The 20,542-nt window shown below is 40.3% G+C and overlaps 2 protein-coding genes across 2 annotated transcripts; one reads left to right on the top strand and one right to left on the bottom strand.

The window, feature by feature from the left end:
- The first annotated feature begins 8,011 nt into the window (after positions 1-8,011).
- pmpca (peptidase, mitochondrial processing subunit alpha) lies at positions 8,012-13,527 on the top strand. Its single transcript, XM_080051726.1, has 13 exons — positions 8,012-8,071; positions 9,013-9,215; positions 9,314-9,393; positions 9,490-9,572; positions 9,729-9,823; positions 9,914-10,014; positions 10,452-10,715; positions 11,055-11,147; positions 11,249-11,367; positions 11,503-11,593; positions 11,689-11,751; positions 11,867-12,011; positions 12,167-13,527. Exons 1-13 carry the CDS (start codon positions 8,025-8,027, stop codon positions 12,334-12,336), a joined length of 1,554 nt encoding a protein of 517 aa, XP_079907852.1. The 5' UTR covers positions 8,012-8,024; the 3' UTR covers positions 12,337-13,527.
- Positions 13,528-13,593: 66 nt separating this feature from the next.
- Positions 13,594-20,168, bottom strand: inpp5e (inositol polyphosphate-5-phosphatase E). The gene is made up of 12 exons (XM_080041779.1): positions 20,086-20,168; positions 18,874-19,429; positions 18,104-18,479; positions 17,467-17,590; positions 17,289-17,386; positions 17,070-17,194; positions 16,462-16,581; positions 16,007-16,114; positions 15,674-15,835; positions 15,453-15,568; positions 15,216-15,352; positions 13,594-14,775 (listed from the first exon to the last, which is right to left on the bottom strand). The coding sequence occupies exons 2-12, from the start codon at positions 19,358-19,360 to the stop codon at positions 14,643-14,645; spliced, it is 1,986 nt and encodes a 661-aa protein (XP_079897905.1). The 5' UTR covers positions 19,361-19,429; positions 20,086-20,168; the 3' UTR covers positions 13,594-14,642.
- Positions 20,169-20,542: the final 374 nt, after the last annotated feature.

Below are 20,542 nucleotides of genomic sequence, written 5' to 3' on the forward strand. Positions count from 1 at the left end.
TCTTAAAAATTCTTATTTTTCTTAAAAAGCCTCCTGTGGACAGGTGTAAACTAGCATTTATGCTAACACACTGTAAACAATGCATCTGGTTCGTCCAATGACATTGTCATGTCCATGTCCAAATAAAATCTACTATACTATACTATAATTCTACCATACTTTTTGTATTATTTAGGCCATGCATGTTTATTGAGCCTTTATGGATTGGGCCATTGTCTTATTAGTTCCAACACAGTACCGGCTGGAAGCAGGAAGGCTGGATGTGACTTGATCCAGTCTTTCTGGTTTGATGCTTCACAGTGATACGAGCCCTCATCCTCTCTGGTCAAATTCCTGAAAACAAATAAAGAAACTTAAATAGAACTTTTGCAGCATCATACAGTGCGGATGACAACTTGTTACAACCTATGTTTCAAACATATTCCTGACCAAACACAATAAGGATAATTCCTATGGCGCATACTAGTTCTTGGTATAGCATAACAATGTGGTAAAAAAACAAAACATTAAAGAATTAATATTCCTCTTGTCCCATGCGGTGCCGGACCTGAATGTGAGCAGCTGTCCATTGTTGTGGAGGTTGAACGAGGTGGAGCAGTTCGTGAGGAGGCAGCCGTCTTTGAACCAGTGCACCATGGGAACAGGGAAGCCGTCAACAGCACAGTGCATGGATACCTCTGTTCCTATAGCAACTGTGATGTTGTCAGGGCCCTGGATGATCTGCAGTCTTCGAAGGACCCCTGCTAAGTAGTAATAGATGAACCCCATTACAAAAAAAAATTATGTAAATAAGCCATTTAATTTAGAACTAGGTCTGTGTGTAAGAGTAAAACTCACCCTGAACAGTTAGTTTAGCTGGCTTGCTCTCTTTGCTGATGTTCAATAAAGTATTGTGTGTGACACAAAAATATGTCCCATCTTCCTCTAATGTTACGTTGAAGAGGTGCAGAGTGCCTGAGGTCTTCTTCTGCTGACCACCACCGTACGCACCCTGGACATGAAAGCTCAGCTTGATGCATAGAGTGTAATACATCGGGGTCTAACTAAAGAACAAAAATATTTTAACCTGTACTTACCATATTTAAGGTCTAGCAATCATTAAATGTGAGCAGAATACCGCTTTAAAGGTTCAAATCCACCACAAGAAACCGTCTGAAGCTCAATCGTTGCTCACCTGAATCTGACTACCTCTTATGACCAGCGACCCATCTTTGAGCCAGGTGATGTTTGCAGGAGGGGTACTGTCCCCCGACACACACTGGAGGAAAACTCCCTCTCCTTCTCTGACTGTCTGATCCTGGGGACTGAAGAAAACATCCTCCAAACCTGGAACACAGCATACATGAATTATAAAAATATATTTAAATAGGATTTAACTGCATTCTCAACTAGTGACACACAATGCATGTTGTTTAGGGAAAGTTTACATGCGTATTAAATCACAATATAAGTTACATGGACTCACCCAGCTGTGATGAGACTGCCAAGCTGGACAGGATGAGAAGGCAGAGGTGAGAAGTCATATGTGGGGACGTCCAGACGGAGACATAGACATGCATCCTACGGCAGAGGAAACCACCATACAGCTTCATCCATGGTGTCAGCTGGGAAAGTGTGCACACATAATAGACAGGTCTTTGGAAATGTAGTCAATGTCACCGTTAGCTGGTATTTCAGTTTGCTTCGCCAACGGCATACAGAGCCCTGACACTTTGGTTCGAGGACAACTAACTCACTAATGTCAAAATATCCGCCCTCAAACGTACAACTTTAGGGTTGTGAAAAAAAACCGCACATCACCAGGACCAACAGGCCATACAACTCTAGGAGCTAATATCAATTGTTGGTTAATTTTAGTTTGGGTTAATAACCAAACACCAAAAATAACACTAAAGCTGGTTCAAAACCATCTTCTCTCTTGAGTTTTTTTTTTGGGCTTTGGGGTATATACTAGTGACCCGGTGACTTCACGTGTTTCGTATGTTGCAATAAAACATATGATAATCTCCTGTGATAAAATATCACTTCATCTTAAACTGAACCATAACCACATCCTACTGTCAGCTATCATTTCATCACAACACACACATTTGAACCTGCCGTTGGCATAGATTCCCTTTTTATCAGTTTCTAGTAAATGTATTCAGCAGATGAAATTAACATCACTCTTCGCTCTCATTTTGTCTCTCTCTTGTGCTCTTCACACCCTCCCCTCTCTTCTCCCTTTGCTTCGTTCCTATTTTGGTTATGAGTCTGTGGCAGCGCAGCGAGCTCAGCTTTGTCCTTGAATGGGCCCAGCCACTTTACAGAGCTGGCACTGTGGCCCTCAATGAAAGTGACATGAAAAGAAGCTGCGGAGCTTTGTACTATGAAGATCAGTTATTGGTTCTGTGCAAGGAAAGCTGCCCGTCTGATCACATATGCTTTCATGATCCTCAGTGTGGCCATGTAGGGGTAGAACTGCTCAGGCAATGCTGGATTTGCACGGGTGAATATTATGGGATATTGATAGTTTTGATCTCGGGAGCTTCATATTTTGATTAAACAGAATGTGTAAAGAAAAAATAACCAAAGAAAATGCAAATGAATGTGCATTTCCAACCCCAACATTAAGTATTGGGCACATTGAGATAAATGCCTGTTTGTCAAAAGAGCGCCAGCCTCAAAAAACATTTTGTGATTTAATCTGAGGAACATTACTTTCTCCTTATCCGTGTACAGAGATCTGTTTTGCTTTTTCAAATTTTTCTTGCAATATTTGGAGATTCTTCCTGAAATTTCCAGCATTCCTTCAGTGTTCAAAAAAGTAGCTGGAGTAAACGCATTCTTCCTGTGTGAATGTGTGAAGTTTGTTGACATATGCTTTTAGAAGATCAAAAGACTTAAATAAATGGAAATGGTGACCGAAAAAAACACCCGTCTGTGATTACATGCTTGAGCCAATGAAAAATAACTTGATTTCAGACATTAATACATTAGTCATCCTTGTTGAACTAAATGCACCAATGAATTTCTTCATTGGTTCAGCACGGCTCGTGGATGGTTACTCACAAAATGCTAAGAGCCTGTGGGTGTGTATTTGTTTGACTCAGATCATTTACACTGCTTAGCATGTCATTAAAATGTGTTAAGCCCACACACACTGACTTGTCTGCGTCCTTTCACTAAATATTGTCAAGGGCTTTTCTATTTACTCTACATCAAATAAAACAGTGAGCGCAGAAGCTGAATGTAAGCCACCATGAAAAGCAATCCAGCGTATTATATTGCACTGTGTTGTACTACTGTAAACATGTGACACAACTCTGTGTTTAGCAAATTGTTACATTTCTCCAAATGTTGTTGCAGTCTTTCAAACGATGCAGAAACCCACTAAATGAATGAAAATGTCCCTGTTCAGTCGATCACAGTCGCTGGCAGGTAAACAAGACTATGGTTGAAGCTTCATGGCGGTCAGTAATGAAGGCCTATGTTTTAAAACCTGAACCACAAGTCTTACTACATTAATGTAACATACAGAATGCCAATATGGGCCACTGTGCATTATGAGTTCTTTTGGCATATTTACTGGTATGTGTTTGTTCATTTTGATGCGTATTATTTTGACCAATAGGGAAAATGCAGGACTTTTAATTGTAACTTTAGCATTTATAATGTACATCTAATACTACTTCTAACACTGTTAACTGGTAGTTTATTAATATTATTATTAGGCTATTATTATTATTATTATTATTATTATTATTATTATTATTATTATTATTATTATTATTATTATTATTATGTCTGTTATTTGTACGTGTAAATAGTAAATTAGCTACATTTTGAATTACTATAGGTCTTTTTCATATCCACCTCATCTGGTGATTCTTTTTCTTTGTGTTATTGCCAAAAAGTCCTCAGGAAAAAGAAAAACATTTGGAAACAATTAAGTATGTGCTGGTTTGCAGGCACTGTCTCCTTCTGACGAAAATCCACACTACTACTACTACTACCATTAGCAGGCCCAATAATGAACTCAGTACAATGCTTACATGCATTCAACAGATATGACAAACACAAATTCAGTGCTGGTTTCTATTGCAACATGTTGCACAACAATACATTTCAGAAATTTGATAAGGTCTGCATTTGCATACAAATAAACACAGCACATTACACTGAATAATCAAATGCACACCATCAACTAAACATAAGACAACATGGATGCTACTTACAAAAGATGTTCAAGATGCAACACATTTCTATCCATTCCAGTGCCACTGAAAGACCATTGAGTGGATTGATACTAAATCTGAACGTGTCCAGTGTTTGTTTCTGTGTTGGTTTGCAATAAGCCCATTCGTCTTCATTCGAAAGGTCTAGTCTGTGCACATCCTCTGTTCTCCTGATGCATTTGCCGAGCTTCCAGCTGCAGAACAGTGAGCAACCGTGGCACACATGTACTAGACACGCTCCATCCCCCTTCTCACACACACACACACCCACACACCCGCCCACCCACACACACACACACACACACACACACACACACACACACACACACACACACACACACACACACACACACACACACACACACACACACACACACACATCACCACAACATTTAGTGAACATTAACACAAAATGCTGACAGCTGTAATGAAGCACACAAACCTTAATTGTGTGCCCATTATTTGCAGAGTAAAGAGATGCAAAATTGATAAAACACTGCACTCTCCTCACAAAACAATAAATTAAAATGTGAAGCCTAGTGTCCAATGTGAGTAGCGAGTGAGAAAAGTAGGATGTTAGAAGACGTGTGAAGGTTTTCAAGGACTTAACATCACTTGGTTGTCCACCAGTGTTTGTATACAGCAATATACATTATGCTCCACATCTGATTGTTAAACATCTCATTCTAAAAAGGTGGGGATTACGTAATCTGCTGCTATTACAGCCTCCAGTGTTCTGTGAAGGTTTTCAAACAGCATCAGTGAGGTCCAAAGTCAAAGTTCCAGTTCATTACAAAGGTGTTGGATGGATCGAGACAATATTATTGATTTGTCAATGTAATGTGTAAGTGGTTGAACTTTTGAATGTAGGTTAATGGGGGGTAGCCTAATGTTGACTGCTGCACAGACACTCAATCAATCTATGAAGCGCATTTTAGGACGAGCGTGTAGGAAGCAAAACTGTGAAGATTTCCCTGTAAAAGATACAGGTCCGTACTGTTTACTCAAAATTGTCACTTTCTTACATAGAGTTAATAAGAAATATGCCAGTAGGTTTGTTTATTTCATCCAGCATTACCACAACGTTTACAATTATGTTTTTGAGTGAAATGTCTCAACAACTATTGGATGGATCACATTGAAATTTGGTTCAGACATTTGTGATGTTAGCATTGAGCTGTACCTGAGTGCAGCCTCAAAGATCTCCTTTTATGTTCAAAGAGGAGGAGAGTACATAGAAAACAGAGCTGTGCATGCAGTGGCTTGTGTCTCACTCACTCACATGCAATGCTGCAGCTAACATACTGCAGTCTTCTTGCCACATGTCTACTGGGGGCCCAGATGAAGTCCTTGCAAATGTAAATTGACCGTCCATTCAGCATAATCAAATGGAAATGAAACTACAAATGCACCGATTTATAATCTATGCAGGAGGGGTCACTTTAATTAAGCAGACAAAGACTGGTTTAGCAGGCGAAATGTAACAATGTTGGATTCAGGACGACATCAAACACCTTCATCCACCAAAGGAGGTGTAGTGTCCCAGCTTTGCCAAATAATGTGTGTGAGAGCAAAGTTGAATCTAGGTCTGGAAATAAAGGTCTGTCTTAAACATCCATTTACTTTAAGACCCATACAGAAGTAACTGTTGATACACTGAGAGATAAAGAATATACAAAAATTGTCATTTATACTTGAATTCAAATTGATAAATATTAAGTTGAGGCAAAAGCTGTATGTGCATCAAATATCGGGCGAAAAACCTTCAAGCAAAAAGCCAGTCAGTTACAGAAGTCAAATGTACTACTAATTCTTGGTTTGAGTTCCGTTTTAGTAGATTGTTTAGCTTTTAAAGTCAGAGTTATCTTTGATTCTGCAGATGTATGCAGATCATTGAATAGGACTTTAAAGTCAAACGTCATAGAAGACCTCATCGTGTTGGGACAATTACTTCCAGACATGAAGAAATTCAGTGACATGTTACCCCCCAGAAACATGTGTTAAAATCATAGATAGTATAATACACTCAACAAAAATATAAACGCAACACTTTTGTTTTTGCTCCCATTTTTCATGAGATGGACTTAAAGATCTAAAATTCATTCCAGATACACAATTGTACCATTTCTCTCAAACATTGTTCACAAATCTGTCTAAATGTGTGATAGTGAGCACTTCTGCTTTGCTGAGATAATCCATCCCACCTCACAGGTGTGCCACATCAAGATGCTGATCTGACATCATGATTAGTGCACAGGTGTGCCTTAGACTGTCCACAATAAAAGGCCACCCTGAAATGTGCAGTTTTGTCTCACAGCAAAATGCCACAGATGCCACAAGCATTGAGGGAGCGTGCAATTGGCATGCTGACAGCAGGAATGTCAACCAGATCTGTTGCTCGTGCATTGAATGTTCATTTCTCCACCATAAGCCGTCTCCAGCAACTTCGCACAGCCATTGAAGAGGAGTGGACCAACATTCCACAGGCCACAATTGACAATCTGATAAACTCTATGCAAAGAAGATGTGTTGCACTGCATGAGGCAAATGGTGGTCACACCAGATACTGACTGGTTCTGAGTCCCCAGACCCCCAATAAAGCAAAAAAATGCACATTTCAGAGTGGCCTTTTATTGTGGATAGTCTAAGGCACACCTGTGCACCAATCATGATGTCAGATCAGCATCTTGATGTGGCACACCTGTGAGGTGGGATGGATTATCTCAGCAAAGCAGAAGTGCTCACTATCACACATTTAGACAGATTTGTGAACAATGTTTGAGAGAAATGGTACAATTGTGTATCTGGAATGAATTTTAGATCTTTAAGTCCATCTCATGAAAAATGGGAGCAAAAACAAAAGTGTTGCGTTTATATTTTTGTTGAGTGTAAAATTAAAATGTTAAAATGTGAAGAAAATGTCTAGCAATTTCTCACTGGCCCGCTCAAATTGTACTCATTTATAGTCAGATATTGAGATAAATAACCTTTGCCATGCTCTGTCAGCAGAAGTTTCAAATCTCGGAGAGCGTGGATGAGGTTCTTCAGTCAAAGTTGAAGGTGGAGGTGTTCTCCCCTCAGAATGTGGATGGTGTCCTGGAGCTCATAGGCCGAGCTGATGCTGATGTTATTCAAGTTGGACTATTTCTGTGTCAACATTGATTCAGTAATGAGCTACGCTTAATGCATTTAACCCTCAGGGATCAATTGTTCTGTTTTTGGTGAACAGAACCAGAATTCAAGATTTGTTTCTGGAATCTTTGCATGCAGCTTTCAGTGAGCACATTACTTGGTCAAGATTCTGAACCATTGTTGTTTTTGAGTTATGTGCGTAAGAAAAGAAAAGAAAAGAAAAGAAAAGAAAAGAAGAAAAACAGTGTTGGTGCTGCTTATCATAGGCTGGTACAGGGAGATTTTGCTTCATGGAAGATGGAAACAAGAACTTTTTTTAAAGAATAAATACAATTAAGTAATTAGAGTCAACTAAGAGTAGGCGTACTGTGAAGTATAGTCTGTATATTGTTAATTTGGATTCATGATATTTTCCAAATATCACAAGGTTAACAACTCTTCTCTAGGCATGTCTTAGTAATCAAAACCTATGCAATCCTCCAAGTCTGTCCAAAGCTTTATGGAACATAGCATAGCAGCCATAAAAAAGTGTAGGCTACTGTTTTGGTTTCAAAGGCTACCACAAAAAGTATGACACCAAAAAAAGTGAGTGCGCGTGCGTGCGTTTGGCGGAAGTGCGTCACCGAACTTTCATCATCATCCGGGTCGTCGTTAGTGGTCACAGAAGGATCCAAGATGGCGACTCACATGTCGAGGTGTAGAGGCTGGAGTCGCGTTCAAAGGTAGTTACACTCTTTTTTTTAAATACACCCTGTTAAAATTGACACTACATTCGGTTTGCATGGCGATAACATGACACCACCAGTATGTTCAGTGTCCTCAACGCCGCTGTCGCTGCGTGACAGCTGCAGCCCGCTAACTTCTCTACGTCCTCCTCAGCCAAGATTAGCTTCCTCAGTTAGCATCATGCTAAACAAGCTGTCAGGTTGGCTAATGTTACACCATGAAGAAATGGCGTATTAAAATGAGCGGACAGGCATTGGGATGTTGATAAGGGCTTTCCAGTTAAGTGTTTGGCTGTAGAGAATATGCAGTTATATTTACAAGTGGTATGATTTTTAAACATCAAGGTACTTATTCAATTATGTAACTGTATAAATCACTTACTGCAATATGACATTGCTGTTCTTTTTGATGCATAATGTATAAGCTGTTATTTCTAGTGCTCATATTTTGTAAATATTGTAGTATACTGCACCTATAATTATGCTTCATTATGCTATAATTGTATATGCTCTATATTGTAGTAAGACACATACTTTGTATTTGACATACTTCTTTCTACTTTTTTCTATTCTCTTTATATCTTTCTAGTCTAAAATAAAAAAATGCATTAAATTCACTAATCTAAAAATAAACAATAAATTGGTAACTCAGTGTTGTGGCTATATGTTTTTTTCTTTTAATGTATACATATAATTGTTTGCCTGAATGCAATGTGTTACATAGCAATGCATACGAATGTAGGAAGTACAGAGAGGAATAACTGAATATTTTGAATATGAAAACGATGTTTATGATACCGTATGATAAGTTGTTTGTTGATGGGGTCCAGCCAACTAAACCTACCGATTTCCTGGGGAAGCCCTGGTATACTTTAAGCTCCTCAACACAACTGTCCTGAGAAGATGTTAAACAAACATTGCTTTTGTTGTTCTCCAAGATACGGGATCGCAGCTTACAGAAAGTACAGCAGCGGAGGCAGATACCCGAACATCTCCCTGTCCTCACCACTGCCTGGGATCCCCAAGCCAGTGTTTGCATCTGTGGATGGTCACGAGAAATACGAGACCAAGATCACCACTCTAGAAAATGGCCTCAAGGTTGCCTCCCAAGACAAGTTTGGACAATTCTGCACAGTTGGAGGTAAGTTACAGTAGAGAGGATGCAAATCATTGAAACGACTTGTCTTCATGATGTATGTGAATGAGATAAAAGTGTTTTTTCTTTCTTTCTTTTTTTAGTTTTAGTCAATTCAGGATCCAGACATGAAGCAAAGTATCCGAGTGGAATAGCACACTTTGTAGAGAAACTCGCTTTTTCTGTAAGTAAATATAAAATTTGTTGTTGGTTGACAAAATTTCAGGTCAAGCTATTTGAGCTGTGACGTAATGTTGACAGCGGCTGTTTTTCTCTTTAGTCCACAGCTCAGTACGGGAGTAGAGATGAAATTCTCCTCACGTTGGAAAAACATGGGGGGATATGTGACTGCCAAACATCAAGGTATGCAGTATTTCAGCCCAATGCTCGTCTCGGTTTTATAAAACTAAATGTTTGTGTATTACAACATTTTACATGTCAACTAGGCCATTCTGCTTTTGAAAGCCTGTGAATCAATACAGCTGTTGTATGTGATGCATCATTTATTTTCCTGTGTAGGGATACCACCATGTACGCAGTCTCTGCTGAAGTAAAAGGTCTGGACACGGTGGTCAGTCTTCTCTCTGATGCTGTTCTCCATCCACGCCTCCTGGGTACGTCCTTTTTTTTCAAATGACAAATCAATCATTAGTGTCTTGTCTCCACTGCATGTCTGAGATTTGTTCATGTTTGTTTACATGCAGATGAAGAGATGGAGATGACCAGAATGGCGGTACGCTTCGAGTTAGAAGATCTGAACATGAGGCCAGACCCCGAACCCTTACTCACTGAGATGATCCACGCTGTGAGTCACATTAAATGTTTACATGTGTAGAGAAGTAGTGTAATTCATCCATAACCTTTAAGCATCAAGGCAGTTTTTATTATGTAGGGTCAGTGTAGCTGAGCATTTAAATGAAAACTACATTTTTAGTGGTTTAATCTTTTATTATTATTAGTATAATGACAATAGTAATACAAAATTACCAGAAACCCATTATTGATATTAACTACAGTACCTTTTATCTATAGATCAGATTACATAATATACTAAGAAAGACAAATCAATTCTTTAAGATCCTACCAGCCACATATTTTTGTAGCTAATGTAATTGTATGACTGAAGAGCATGAAAGTTGAATATGAAAACGGCATCCTGAGATAAAAATAATTGTTACACCAGAATACCAGACTATTGTAGCTTTGTTTTTCCTTTTAACATGGTTCACTGTCTGTTTCCAGGCCGCATATCGAGGCAACACAGTCGGACTGCCTCGATTCTGTCCCGTAGACAATGTGGACAGGATCGACCGGTCGGTGCTTCACAGCTACCTGCGTAACTACTACTGTCCTGAGCGCATGGTGTTGGCTGGAGTGGGCATCGAGCACGAGCAGCTGGTGGACTGTGCCCGGAAATACCTGCTGGACGTGAAGCCAGTGTGGGGGACGAGCACAGGGGCCAACGTGGACCTCTCAGTAGCACAGTACACCGGGGGAATCGTCAAGGTCATTCAATTGTTTAATTGTTTGAAAGTCACTGGTGTGCAAGATTTGGCCCCAAAACATTTCTTCGGGTCGCTTTAATCTGTCAGAATTTCCTATTTTAAAATAGGGAACAAGACATTGTTGCTGTTTCAAAATAACCAAATTATGCAGCACACGTAAACTGCCATAAATATATTTTTAAAGCATTTATCCATTTAACCAAAATCCCATTTTAGAACAAACTAGTGCAGTGCCTGTTTGAAACATGCATGTACAGTTGCTTTGATTTGGAAGTATGTCTATTTGTGCAGCAGTCACTCTTGGAAGAAAGGCTAACAACATCTTATTTCAATCCGATAGATGGAGAAGGATATGTCCGACGTGAGCCTTGGCCCCACCCCGATCCCAGAGCTCACCCACATCATGATCGGCCTGGAGAGCTGTTCCTTCCTGGTGGGTGTTTGCAGTGGCCGGCTGTATATGAGACAGCAGTCAGGTGCCTGATACATGTTAGCCACAGCTCCCAATTAGACAAAGTGTTTTACCTTTCACAGGAGGACGACTTCATCCCATTTGCGGTGCTCAACATGATGATGGGCGGAGGTGGCTCCTTTTCTGCAGGAGGACCTGGGAAAGGCATGTTCACCCGCCTGTACCTGAATGTGCTCAACAGGTAAATAAAACTTCATTCAGATTGATTTCAGATCATAAAACAGCACTATGTTATTATAAAAATATAATACTATATAATTAATATAACAGAATCCAAAATTACTTATTGTCTTCTGGTTTTCCTTGTCTGTTGAAGGCATCATTGGATGTACAATGCCACCGCCTACCATCACAGCTATGAGGACAGTGGTCTGCTGTGTATCCATGCCAGTGCAGACCCCAGACAGGTTTGTACAGGCTCAAATGTCTTATTGTGCCTTAACATCAAAACATTTATTTCTTATCAATCAATATTCTTTTGATTAAATGCATTCATCTCCAGGTGCGGGAAATGGTGGAGATAATAACCAGGGAGTTCATTCAGATGGCCGGGACTGCAGGAGAGGTAATGGCTGTGTTTCACCATCAGGGCAATTCACCACAACTTTAGCAATATTGATTATTGTTAAAGAAACAAAGCTAATGCACCATTTTCCTCGTATGTGTCCCTCTATGTCCAGATGGAGCTGGAGAGGGCCAAGACTCAACTCAAGTCCATGCTGATGATGAACCTTGAGTCGCGGCCGGTTATTTTTGAAGACGTCGGTCGCCAGGTTCTCTCCACAGGAAAGAGAAAGCTGCCACATGAACTGTGCGATCTAATTAGTGAGTATTGAACAACATTTTGTTTGTGTCGCTTGGTGATTCATCCTAACTCATGGCCTTAAAATCATCATTAAAAAAATGCAAGGAAAGAGGAAAAATATAAACCATATTGTCTTGCTTATTTATTTAATTACTTTTCAACAAATCATTTCCAGGCAACGTTACATCCAGCGACATTAAGAGGGTAACCACCAAGATGCTGCGCAGTAAGCCGGCAGTAGCAGCTCTGGGAGACCTGACGGAGATGCCCTCCTACGAACACATCCAGGCCGCCCTGTCCAGCAAGGACGGACGTCTGCCCCGCATGTACCGCCTCTTCCGATAGACCCCGCCCCCTTCCCCTCGCCACCATTGAGCCGGTCATCACTGGCAAAGCACCACTGTAAATAAACTGGACTGGAAGATTTCAGCTATCGTTCCCTCCCGCCACAGACCCGGACACAGCTCACTCTGGGAGGGGACTAGAGCCCGGGCTCTCCACTGAAAGCAGGAATTTTTAAAAGCAAGGTTACATTTTAGTCTACAGTAAACTTAGTCTTCATACAGTTGGAGTATCTGTATTTATTGTTTGTCGGCAGAAAGCCATAATTCATTATGTACTGGGATGGTTTGCAGGTGCTTAGTTTTAAAGGGACAATCCACCCAAAAAAAGCCCAAATTAAAATTTGATTTCGTTTATTTCCCATTTAAAAAAGCCTAATACCAACCTGCGATGTTTTTGAATGAATGTTACACATTGTGAAAATATATTGGAAGTTAAGTAGCTTACATCCCCAGCATTGTATACACGTCTCTTTTTCAAAAGTGGATTGATAAAAAAAAATTTGAAAATATTACTATTTATATCACAGCACTTAATCTCCCTTTACTGGCACAGGAGACAAAATACAGAGATAGTAAAATGATTAATTAAAGAATATTTGGTAATGTTTTTGGATAAATGTGACAAGGCTCACGTCAAACTGTATCCAATTTTTCCTAAAGAGTGAGATCATGGTTTATGTCATCGTGTCTGATACACTGTAAAGAAATTGAAATCCAAGTGAAACCTGCTTTATTATTTTTGTTTGAGGTTGTTCGGACACCCCGTGGAAAAGACCCCAATATTGAATGGGATAATAGAAAGGAAATGTTTGACCTTGGGAAATCCATCTTTGCTTTTTCTGCTGGAGAATTGACGTTTTAAAACTTTGTTTTTTGTACAGATAAAACGTATAAGCTTCAACAAGTTAAAAAAATGCTAGTAGTCAGGTTTTGGTACCGTAGTGTTGAACCTCTCATCTATAAATAACTGTCCACCTGCTATGTAGTCTGTCGCACTATTCCTTTCAAGAGTCTCTGTGTTGGAGTGAATTTACTGGCTGACATTTGCAAGATTAAATATTTAGAATTGTATTTTTCTGAACACTCAAATACACCTATGTGTTTTTATTCTGCTTGTATTTCAACGGCTTCTCACTACAGCAAATATGTCAAACTTATCCGTAACCAACTCTGGCAAATAAATGTTATTAATTCCCTCAATAAATTTATATTTTAAGGGTTGTTGCATTGCAGTGAAATGGACAAACTTTAGCCGACAAACATTAAAACATTTTATTATGGGATGAAGATAAAGAGGTCCTGAAGAAATGAAAACAAGACCAACAGGCACTTTTTCCTCGGAGCAGAAATCTCTTCATGCTGGGAATGTAAGTTCATTAATGTGGTACTTACAGTACATGGACAGTATATAGTATATGTAAAGTTACAGATGAGCGGTAAGGCATTAAGTTACAGTCTGTTGCACAGTATCACTTGGCCCATAAAGTGGAAAAGTTGTGACAGGTGTTAACAGTATAAATAAAATGCCCCATCTATTTTATAGGAAGTACATTCCTTAAAAAAATACAGTTGATCTCCCTGAAATTCAAGAATAGCATGTAATAGGCATTTACAACCTCCTGACTGTAGCATTCAACAATGTCATGCTCATATTTGATCTCAAGCTCCCCTCAGTCGCATTGTATCTCCTGCAACACATTCAACATAAAACAAAACAAATTCAAGTTAAAATCCACTAATGGCAACAAATGGAATTGTTAGGTTAGCTGTTTTATGAAAAATGAACAAGGCATTTAAACACCGATGTAGCATTCAGAAAAAACTTAAAGGTTGTGGTTCATGATGTTTTTTTTGTTTTTTTTAACGCATACAAAATATATTAGAAAGCGGGATGCGGTTACAGAGGCCTTTGAGGTTAAATCAGTTCACATTGGATCATGTGACTGAAGGGTAAGCCACGACGTCAGCCTCTCATCTACCTCAGTCATGTTTGAGTAGAGAGGGCTGAATAAATAGAGGCCACACTGCTGTCTGCAAAACCTCTCCCTGTCTGTCTGGCCTCAAGGTCCCTGCCCTCAAGTACAGCCACTTCTCTTGACCAGGACTTACAGACACACATGCACACTAGTAACAATGCCCAACAGAGGGCGCACTATGGTCACTGGGCTCCGTGTAGTTAAGACAACTGTGGTTTCCTTTTGGTCCTTTTTCAGCCCGTCAGGCTTTTTACTACCCAGGTCTGGCACGGTTGGATCCAGTCTAGGCTGGTCCGGTCTGGTATTGGAGAGAGAGTTTGTTTCAAGGGCTTTAGGAGATGGTGCAGATGGTGCTGCTACTGTTGTTCTTCATAGCCTCCCTCCTCTTCAGTTCTCTGGTGATCCTCCTCCTGATGCCCTCCAAGTACAAGCCTCGGTCAAACTGTCCCGCGCCCAGGGGAATACTACAAACACGCAGACAGACAAATACAACACAGCAGAGTTAAAATAAGTCCAAATAAAGGAAAGATTACTTAAATTCATATATTCGCACAGATTTACACATGCTGCTATTGATAAAACTCCTCTAACTGTACTAGAAACCGAGTGCATTTTAAATTGTGTACAGTACTACAGGAAACGGGCCCTGAAATATATTTAAAGGCAACTTGTAAAAGGTACAGTGTGTAATAGCGGAGTGTTAAGCGGCATCTAGTGGTGTCTATTCCCTTTACACACTGCACCTATAGATAAACTTGTATTAAGCATTGTTATATATCACAACCCTTAAAAAGCTGGTTTACTGTAAAACTACCAGCTGTTGAGAGAAATCCATACATTTTCCATACAATTCATACATGCATCCTTATTTTACATAATGTTTTTGCATTGCAATGAGACTCACTTGTCTCTGCCGGGCCTGAGTTTGACCTGGAAGACCCCGATGACGGGCCGATGGTCGGAGGTCTTGATGCCGGAGCAGCTGGTGTACTTGAGCACTTTAATGTCATCCGTCTGCCTGTTCCTGAACAAGATCCTGTCCTGTGAACACAGAGAGAGAGAGAGAGAGAGAGAGATGTAAGATGTCATATTAACAATTAACAGAGCAGTTGATTATGTTTTTCTCTTTTTTTTTCCTCACTGTGTATGATGGCGTTCTCTGTTTAGAAGTAGTGTCGTAGGTATCACTGCCGGAGTTAAACTTGTATGTGGGGAAGAAGTGTATTGGTGCTTCTTGGAACCCTTTAAAGATTGAACCTATAGGGAGAGAATAAGTACATTTGCAGGGTGAGAATCAATCAAGCACAATAATGTACTTCTATGAAAACTCACATAGATTTAGCCTCCTAAGTGCATGCGTACCATCCTTAATTTCCTTGGAGAGCTGGTCATGTTCTAACAGAGGGCCCATTTCACCGCCTACTGTACGTTTCAGGATGCTCTCCACGAACACACGGGGCTTACTCAGCCGAAAGTTAAAATCTCCAAACCAAAAGACCTGGTCGAATCTTGTGGTGACATCAGCTACAATGAAAAAAGACTCATTACCAAAAGATTGCAAAATTCTGAAAATACATAAAATAATATTTATCCCATTCATTGCCTGAATATGACATGTTTGAGAAACATGATACTGTAACACACAATGTAAAACTAACTACAACAGAGTTTGAACATGTTTTTCAAGGGTCTTACATGATGTGGAGCGGTAAGGGTTGGTGTCTGGAAGGCCTTTCGGTAGTGCAAGAGCCTCCACGATCTTGTTGTAATCTAGTATTCTCTCGTAAACTTTGGCATCTCCAGCTGGAAGAAGAACAGAATAACATGTTAAGGGAATGCGTAAAAACAGGGAATGGAATAACTCATAAATTACCTCTTAGACAATGTATGGACAGTATTTAATATTCACAAGAAGCTTGCCAATATGCTGAAAAATTTAAATAATACCATTACTTTTTCCTAGACGTGGAAGAGACACATTTCCCACTGTTGACACTCTTTCACTATGTTGCCACATCCTTCCTAAACTTAAGTACAAATCTCCGACCAGGCCTAGCTACAGCTCTCCTGATAAGAGCCTCTGGCTGTAATAAATCACTGCCTCAGCCCTGCAGCCTGCCTGACTTTGGGGAAATCCCCTCACTACTCACAGGTGAAATGTGATGTGATGAAGAGGAAGGAAGTGCCAAAAAAGGTAAAGGCGATTCCCACAGCCCCTTTGGTCTTGATCTGAGAGATGATCCTGGTGGTGACCGTGGCATGTTCCACCTCTGCATGGGTCGACAGGACAAATGTTGTAGGGAGTGGCAGAGACATAATAGTGTAATCAGTACAATACAAACAAACACACACACACACATTTTTCACAAAAAACGTGTATGCAGTGCACATAACAAAAACGACATTGTCACCACATTAAAATACTTTTGCCTAAAAATGATGAAGCATCTGGACTTATTTAAAGCGAGGCATGGCAGGTAAATACATAATTTGTTCTCATTCAACTGGTACATCTAGAGATTTTTGACTATTTAGCTTCTATCACATGCCTTCTTTCACACTAGTATACATAATAGGTCCAAAATGTACATTTAGGCGATTATTTTACTAAACCTTGTCTGCTTGCATCTTTAATGGCCATTAGTTTAAAAAGAAAATCTAAATTCTCTGAACCACAAATCTCAACTTCTAAAGCGCGTATATCAACTAAGCTTTCCATAATCATTCCTTTTCCTGTATTATATGAATTGGGACTGACCTGAGCAGAACCAGATGAGGTCTCTTCTGACAAATACGGTGAGATACAAAACACCATGCGACGCCGCGTAAAGCATAACGTAGTAAGGTCCCAGAGTCTCCTGAAGACGGGTCTCCCACTCCCTCCTGCACACACACAGTCACATACACAGTAGTCACACACACAGCCCTGATAACTCATCTTTATTTCGTAATCACGATCAAATGAAACACAATGTACCTGTCAGGACAGCCCTCCTGGACCCCAATAATATAAAAGTCTTGTGCAAATTCAGAGTCTGTGGGAAGAAGGAGATCATCTAAGTTGCCAGGGAGTCCCTAGGAAATGATGGAAACTTGGTTAGAAGTTTGAAGTTCTTGGACTGTCAGAAGCTTCAGAATCATGATTCCCACCCTACCTTCTCTCCCTGCATGTTCCATGTGGCTACGTAGACGCCCAACTTCCTCTCGGGGAAATAGCGGTCCAGCTCCTCGGCCCCGAGCAGGGCTCCGCTCCCCAGCACGCTGCCCTCCAGAAAGCTCCTAGAGAATACACACGGGAGAGGAAACATTAGCACTTCTACTGGCAGCCAAGTCGCATGGCAGGAGGCAGTGGAGGAAAAAGCAGGAAGCAAGTTTCTCTCAGATGTTCCAGGAATAATTAAAAAGTTAAAAATAGACTTTTGTGTGTCACTGGTGAGTCGGAGAAGGGTAAACCTAATAACAGTGAAAGGAATTCTTATTTTCTGACACTTTTATTTTTTTTGTATATAAGAAAAGCAACGATTCTGCTTTCACAGATCTTCATAATCTTCACTGTAACATTGCTTTTCTTAGAATAAATACGTCAGCAGAAAACGAGACAGTGTGCGAGAGTTCCTTTCATTGTCAGGTTGTCACTTGCCTACATCTAAATGAGAAGAATTTAACTCCAGGTGTCCGTGAAAGAGAGCTTCTAATAGCCTTCTGACACCTTAAAGAGTGAGCCTTAACATGCAGCTTAAAGAGGGACTCCGGGTCCATTATCTACATGGTCTACAATCCCTTCCACTGTACCTGTTCCTGACATCCTGTGGTCTGATGGGGCTGAGCACGCTGCAGGTGGACCTCATGGAGTTGACAGAGGCGCTGTCCGACCCAATGTTGTCCAGAAGCCGGCTGTCGCTCAGGTTCCTGTGGAGTCTGCTGTCCGTGGATTTGCCTCTGGCCAACACGCCATAATCCAAACAGTCCCTGTTAATCCTATTAGCCTCCAAAGAGGTTGACCCAAGGCTCTTGTCCAGCGGGGGCAGTGGCCCTGTGGCCTGCACCGGAGCCAGGCGCACCTTGGCAGACTTCACCCTCCGGTCGGTGGGGTCGCTCTGCTGGCTGGACGGACGGCTGCTTTCATTATCAGACAGACTTCTCCCTCTGGCCCTCAACGCTGGGGATCCTGTGGTGTTTCAAAATAAAACACATGAATAAGATCCAATACAACGATTATTTTAACTATGAATTGTTGCCTTTGCCAACAAAAAAATTATGAAAAATAACTTTAAATGTATGACACTGCCATGACTCATTAACATGAAAAAAAAGAAAAATAATGAAAACTGACTTCCACATGTGTATTTCTGAGAATCCTGTTGCATTTAATCAGTCATGTGTCTTAAAAACATAAGCAATGACATCATCCAAAACACGCAGACTTCTCATGTGATCTCATCTAAATGGGTTAATGTTAAAATTCTATCTTATTTGTTCCCATTCAAACCACATCCTGAGCTAAATAAAAGTCAAACGTTAATAGTGATTCTTAAGAAGAGATTGAAAAAGAGGATACTGACTGTGCCTGCCTGAGGTCTCCAGACCAGGAGTTCCACCACTCTCAAGCCCAATATGTAAAGGCTTGGTCACTTTGGAGTCGCTCCTGACGGTGGCAGAACCTTCCAGAACCAACCCATCTGGAGTGGCAGGTGTCCTTTCCTCTTTGAGCGAGTCTGTGGATGAACCAATCCCAGCCGGGTCGCTCAAACTATCCTGGCTATTCTTCCTCAGCCTCCATGTTTTTCTTTTAGCCCCCTCCGCCGAGACACTTTTGCTGGTCTTTGAATGCCTGGGAAGCAACGGAGGCCGAGGCTGGTATGGACTGACCTCTCCCTGTTTGTTCTTAGCAGCAGCAGTGAGTTTGAGGACGTCATTGTTCTCCTCCTTGCAGGCCTTGGCGTCGACTAGAGAGGGCTTGAGTGGCCTGCTGTCGTTGACAAGTGAATCTCCTTTCTCAGGAGCCTCTCGGGACCGATGGAGGGGATTTTCCTCTCCATCCTCAGTCATCCTCTCCTCATGTCCGACACCAGCTGTGGTCGGCTGGATGGAGCGTTCTCATCGCTCACTGACACACACCTGAACACACAGGAGCAGACAAAATTATACATTGAGTTATTATTTTAGTTAGTTAACTTGCCACAGGAGACATGGTGTAGAATAAACTATTACATATATCCGGTTATACATGTACATATGTTTATTGCTTAAATCTAGGGACATCTTCATTGTTTACCACACAGTAAAGCCAGAAACTTTTATTACTTAAATTTTTAAATTGAATTTACTTTATTACTACTTTAGTTATATGATTATAACTATAGCTATGGGATTTTACATGTATTAATATGTTTATATTTGGCAATATTGTGTTATTACATTTATGCAGCTAATAAAGCTTGTTAAATTGAAATTGAGTATTAGCCACGTTAACAGCATTAGCGAAGTGTGTTAATAAGTTATGTTTCTTCAGGTTATAGTTAGGAAGCTTTATTTTTAACACTTGCAATTAAATACACTTTTAGCGTAGCAAATGATCATATAGCATACAATTCAAGTTTACACATAAAACGCTAACATTAGCGAGCTCATAATAATTAGCTAAATACAGCTAAATATTAGCGATGTAAAGGCTAGCCGAGCTAACGTTTGACTGTATTAATACATAGGTAATGTTGGTATTCTCCGTCAGCTTATGCAGTGATTTCACTGTTTTCAAGATGTAGTAAAGTTACCTCTCGTTTACTTTCAGAGTGGCTAATATATGTAGGTAAAGTAGCCTTAGCTTGATGACTTCCTTAGCAACGTTTGACAACAGATTTTGTAACCAAGACAAGACAGTCAGAAGAGAGAGCAGAGCGCGTGCCACAGCGCCACGCGGTGCTGAGGAGGTGGAAGCACATGCAACACAAACCAGCTGTGTTTATCACCTGTCTGGTGATTATCTACCACTTACCACCTACGATTGAATACATAAGCCAGGAAAATATAGCATGAAAAAAATTATTGCTCAATGTGAATACCTCCAAACAAGCAAAAGGTATTCCTCATATTTATTTTCTCATTTAATGTCAGTTGAACACTTTGACTGGCAATGTGTGATGGATAAAACACATTTCTATTTTAATCAGTAAAATGTATGACGATAAACTGAAAATACACACAAAAATGATCAAGTTATTTCAAATGATT

This window comes from Ammodytes marinus (genome assembly GCF_949987685.1).
Source record: "Ammodytes marinus genome assembly, chromosome: 2".
NCBI classification, from domain to species: Eukaryota; Metazoa; Chordata; class Actinopteri; order Uranoscopiformes; family Ammodytidae; genus Ammodytes; species Ammodytes marinus.

Coding starts and splice junctions, on each gene's coding strand:
- inpp5e (XM_080041779.1), bottom strand. CDS start 19,360: ATGACTGAGGATGGAGAGGAAAATCCCCTCCATCGGTCCCGAGAGGCT. Junction 18,480..18,873: donor GGAGACCTCAGGCAGGCACA/GTCAGTATCCTC, acceptor GAAACACCACAG/GATCCCCAGCGTTGAGGGCC. Junction 15,569..15,673: donor CTCCAAGGAAATTAAGGATG/GTACGCATGCAC, acceptor CTCTCCCTATAG/GTTCAATCTTTAAAGGGTTC.
- pmpca (XM_080051726.1), top strand. CDS start 8,025: ATGGCGACTCACATGTCGAGGTGTAGAGGCTGGAGTCGCGTTCAAAG. Junction 9,573..9,728: donor TGTGACTGCCAAACATCAAG/GTATGCAGTATT, acceptor TTTCCTGTGTAG/GGATACCACCATGTACGCAG. Junction 11,594..11,688: donor CCAGTGCAGACCCCAGACAG/GTTTGTACAGGC, acceptor ATTCATCTCCAG/GTGCGGGAAATGGTGGAGAT.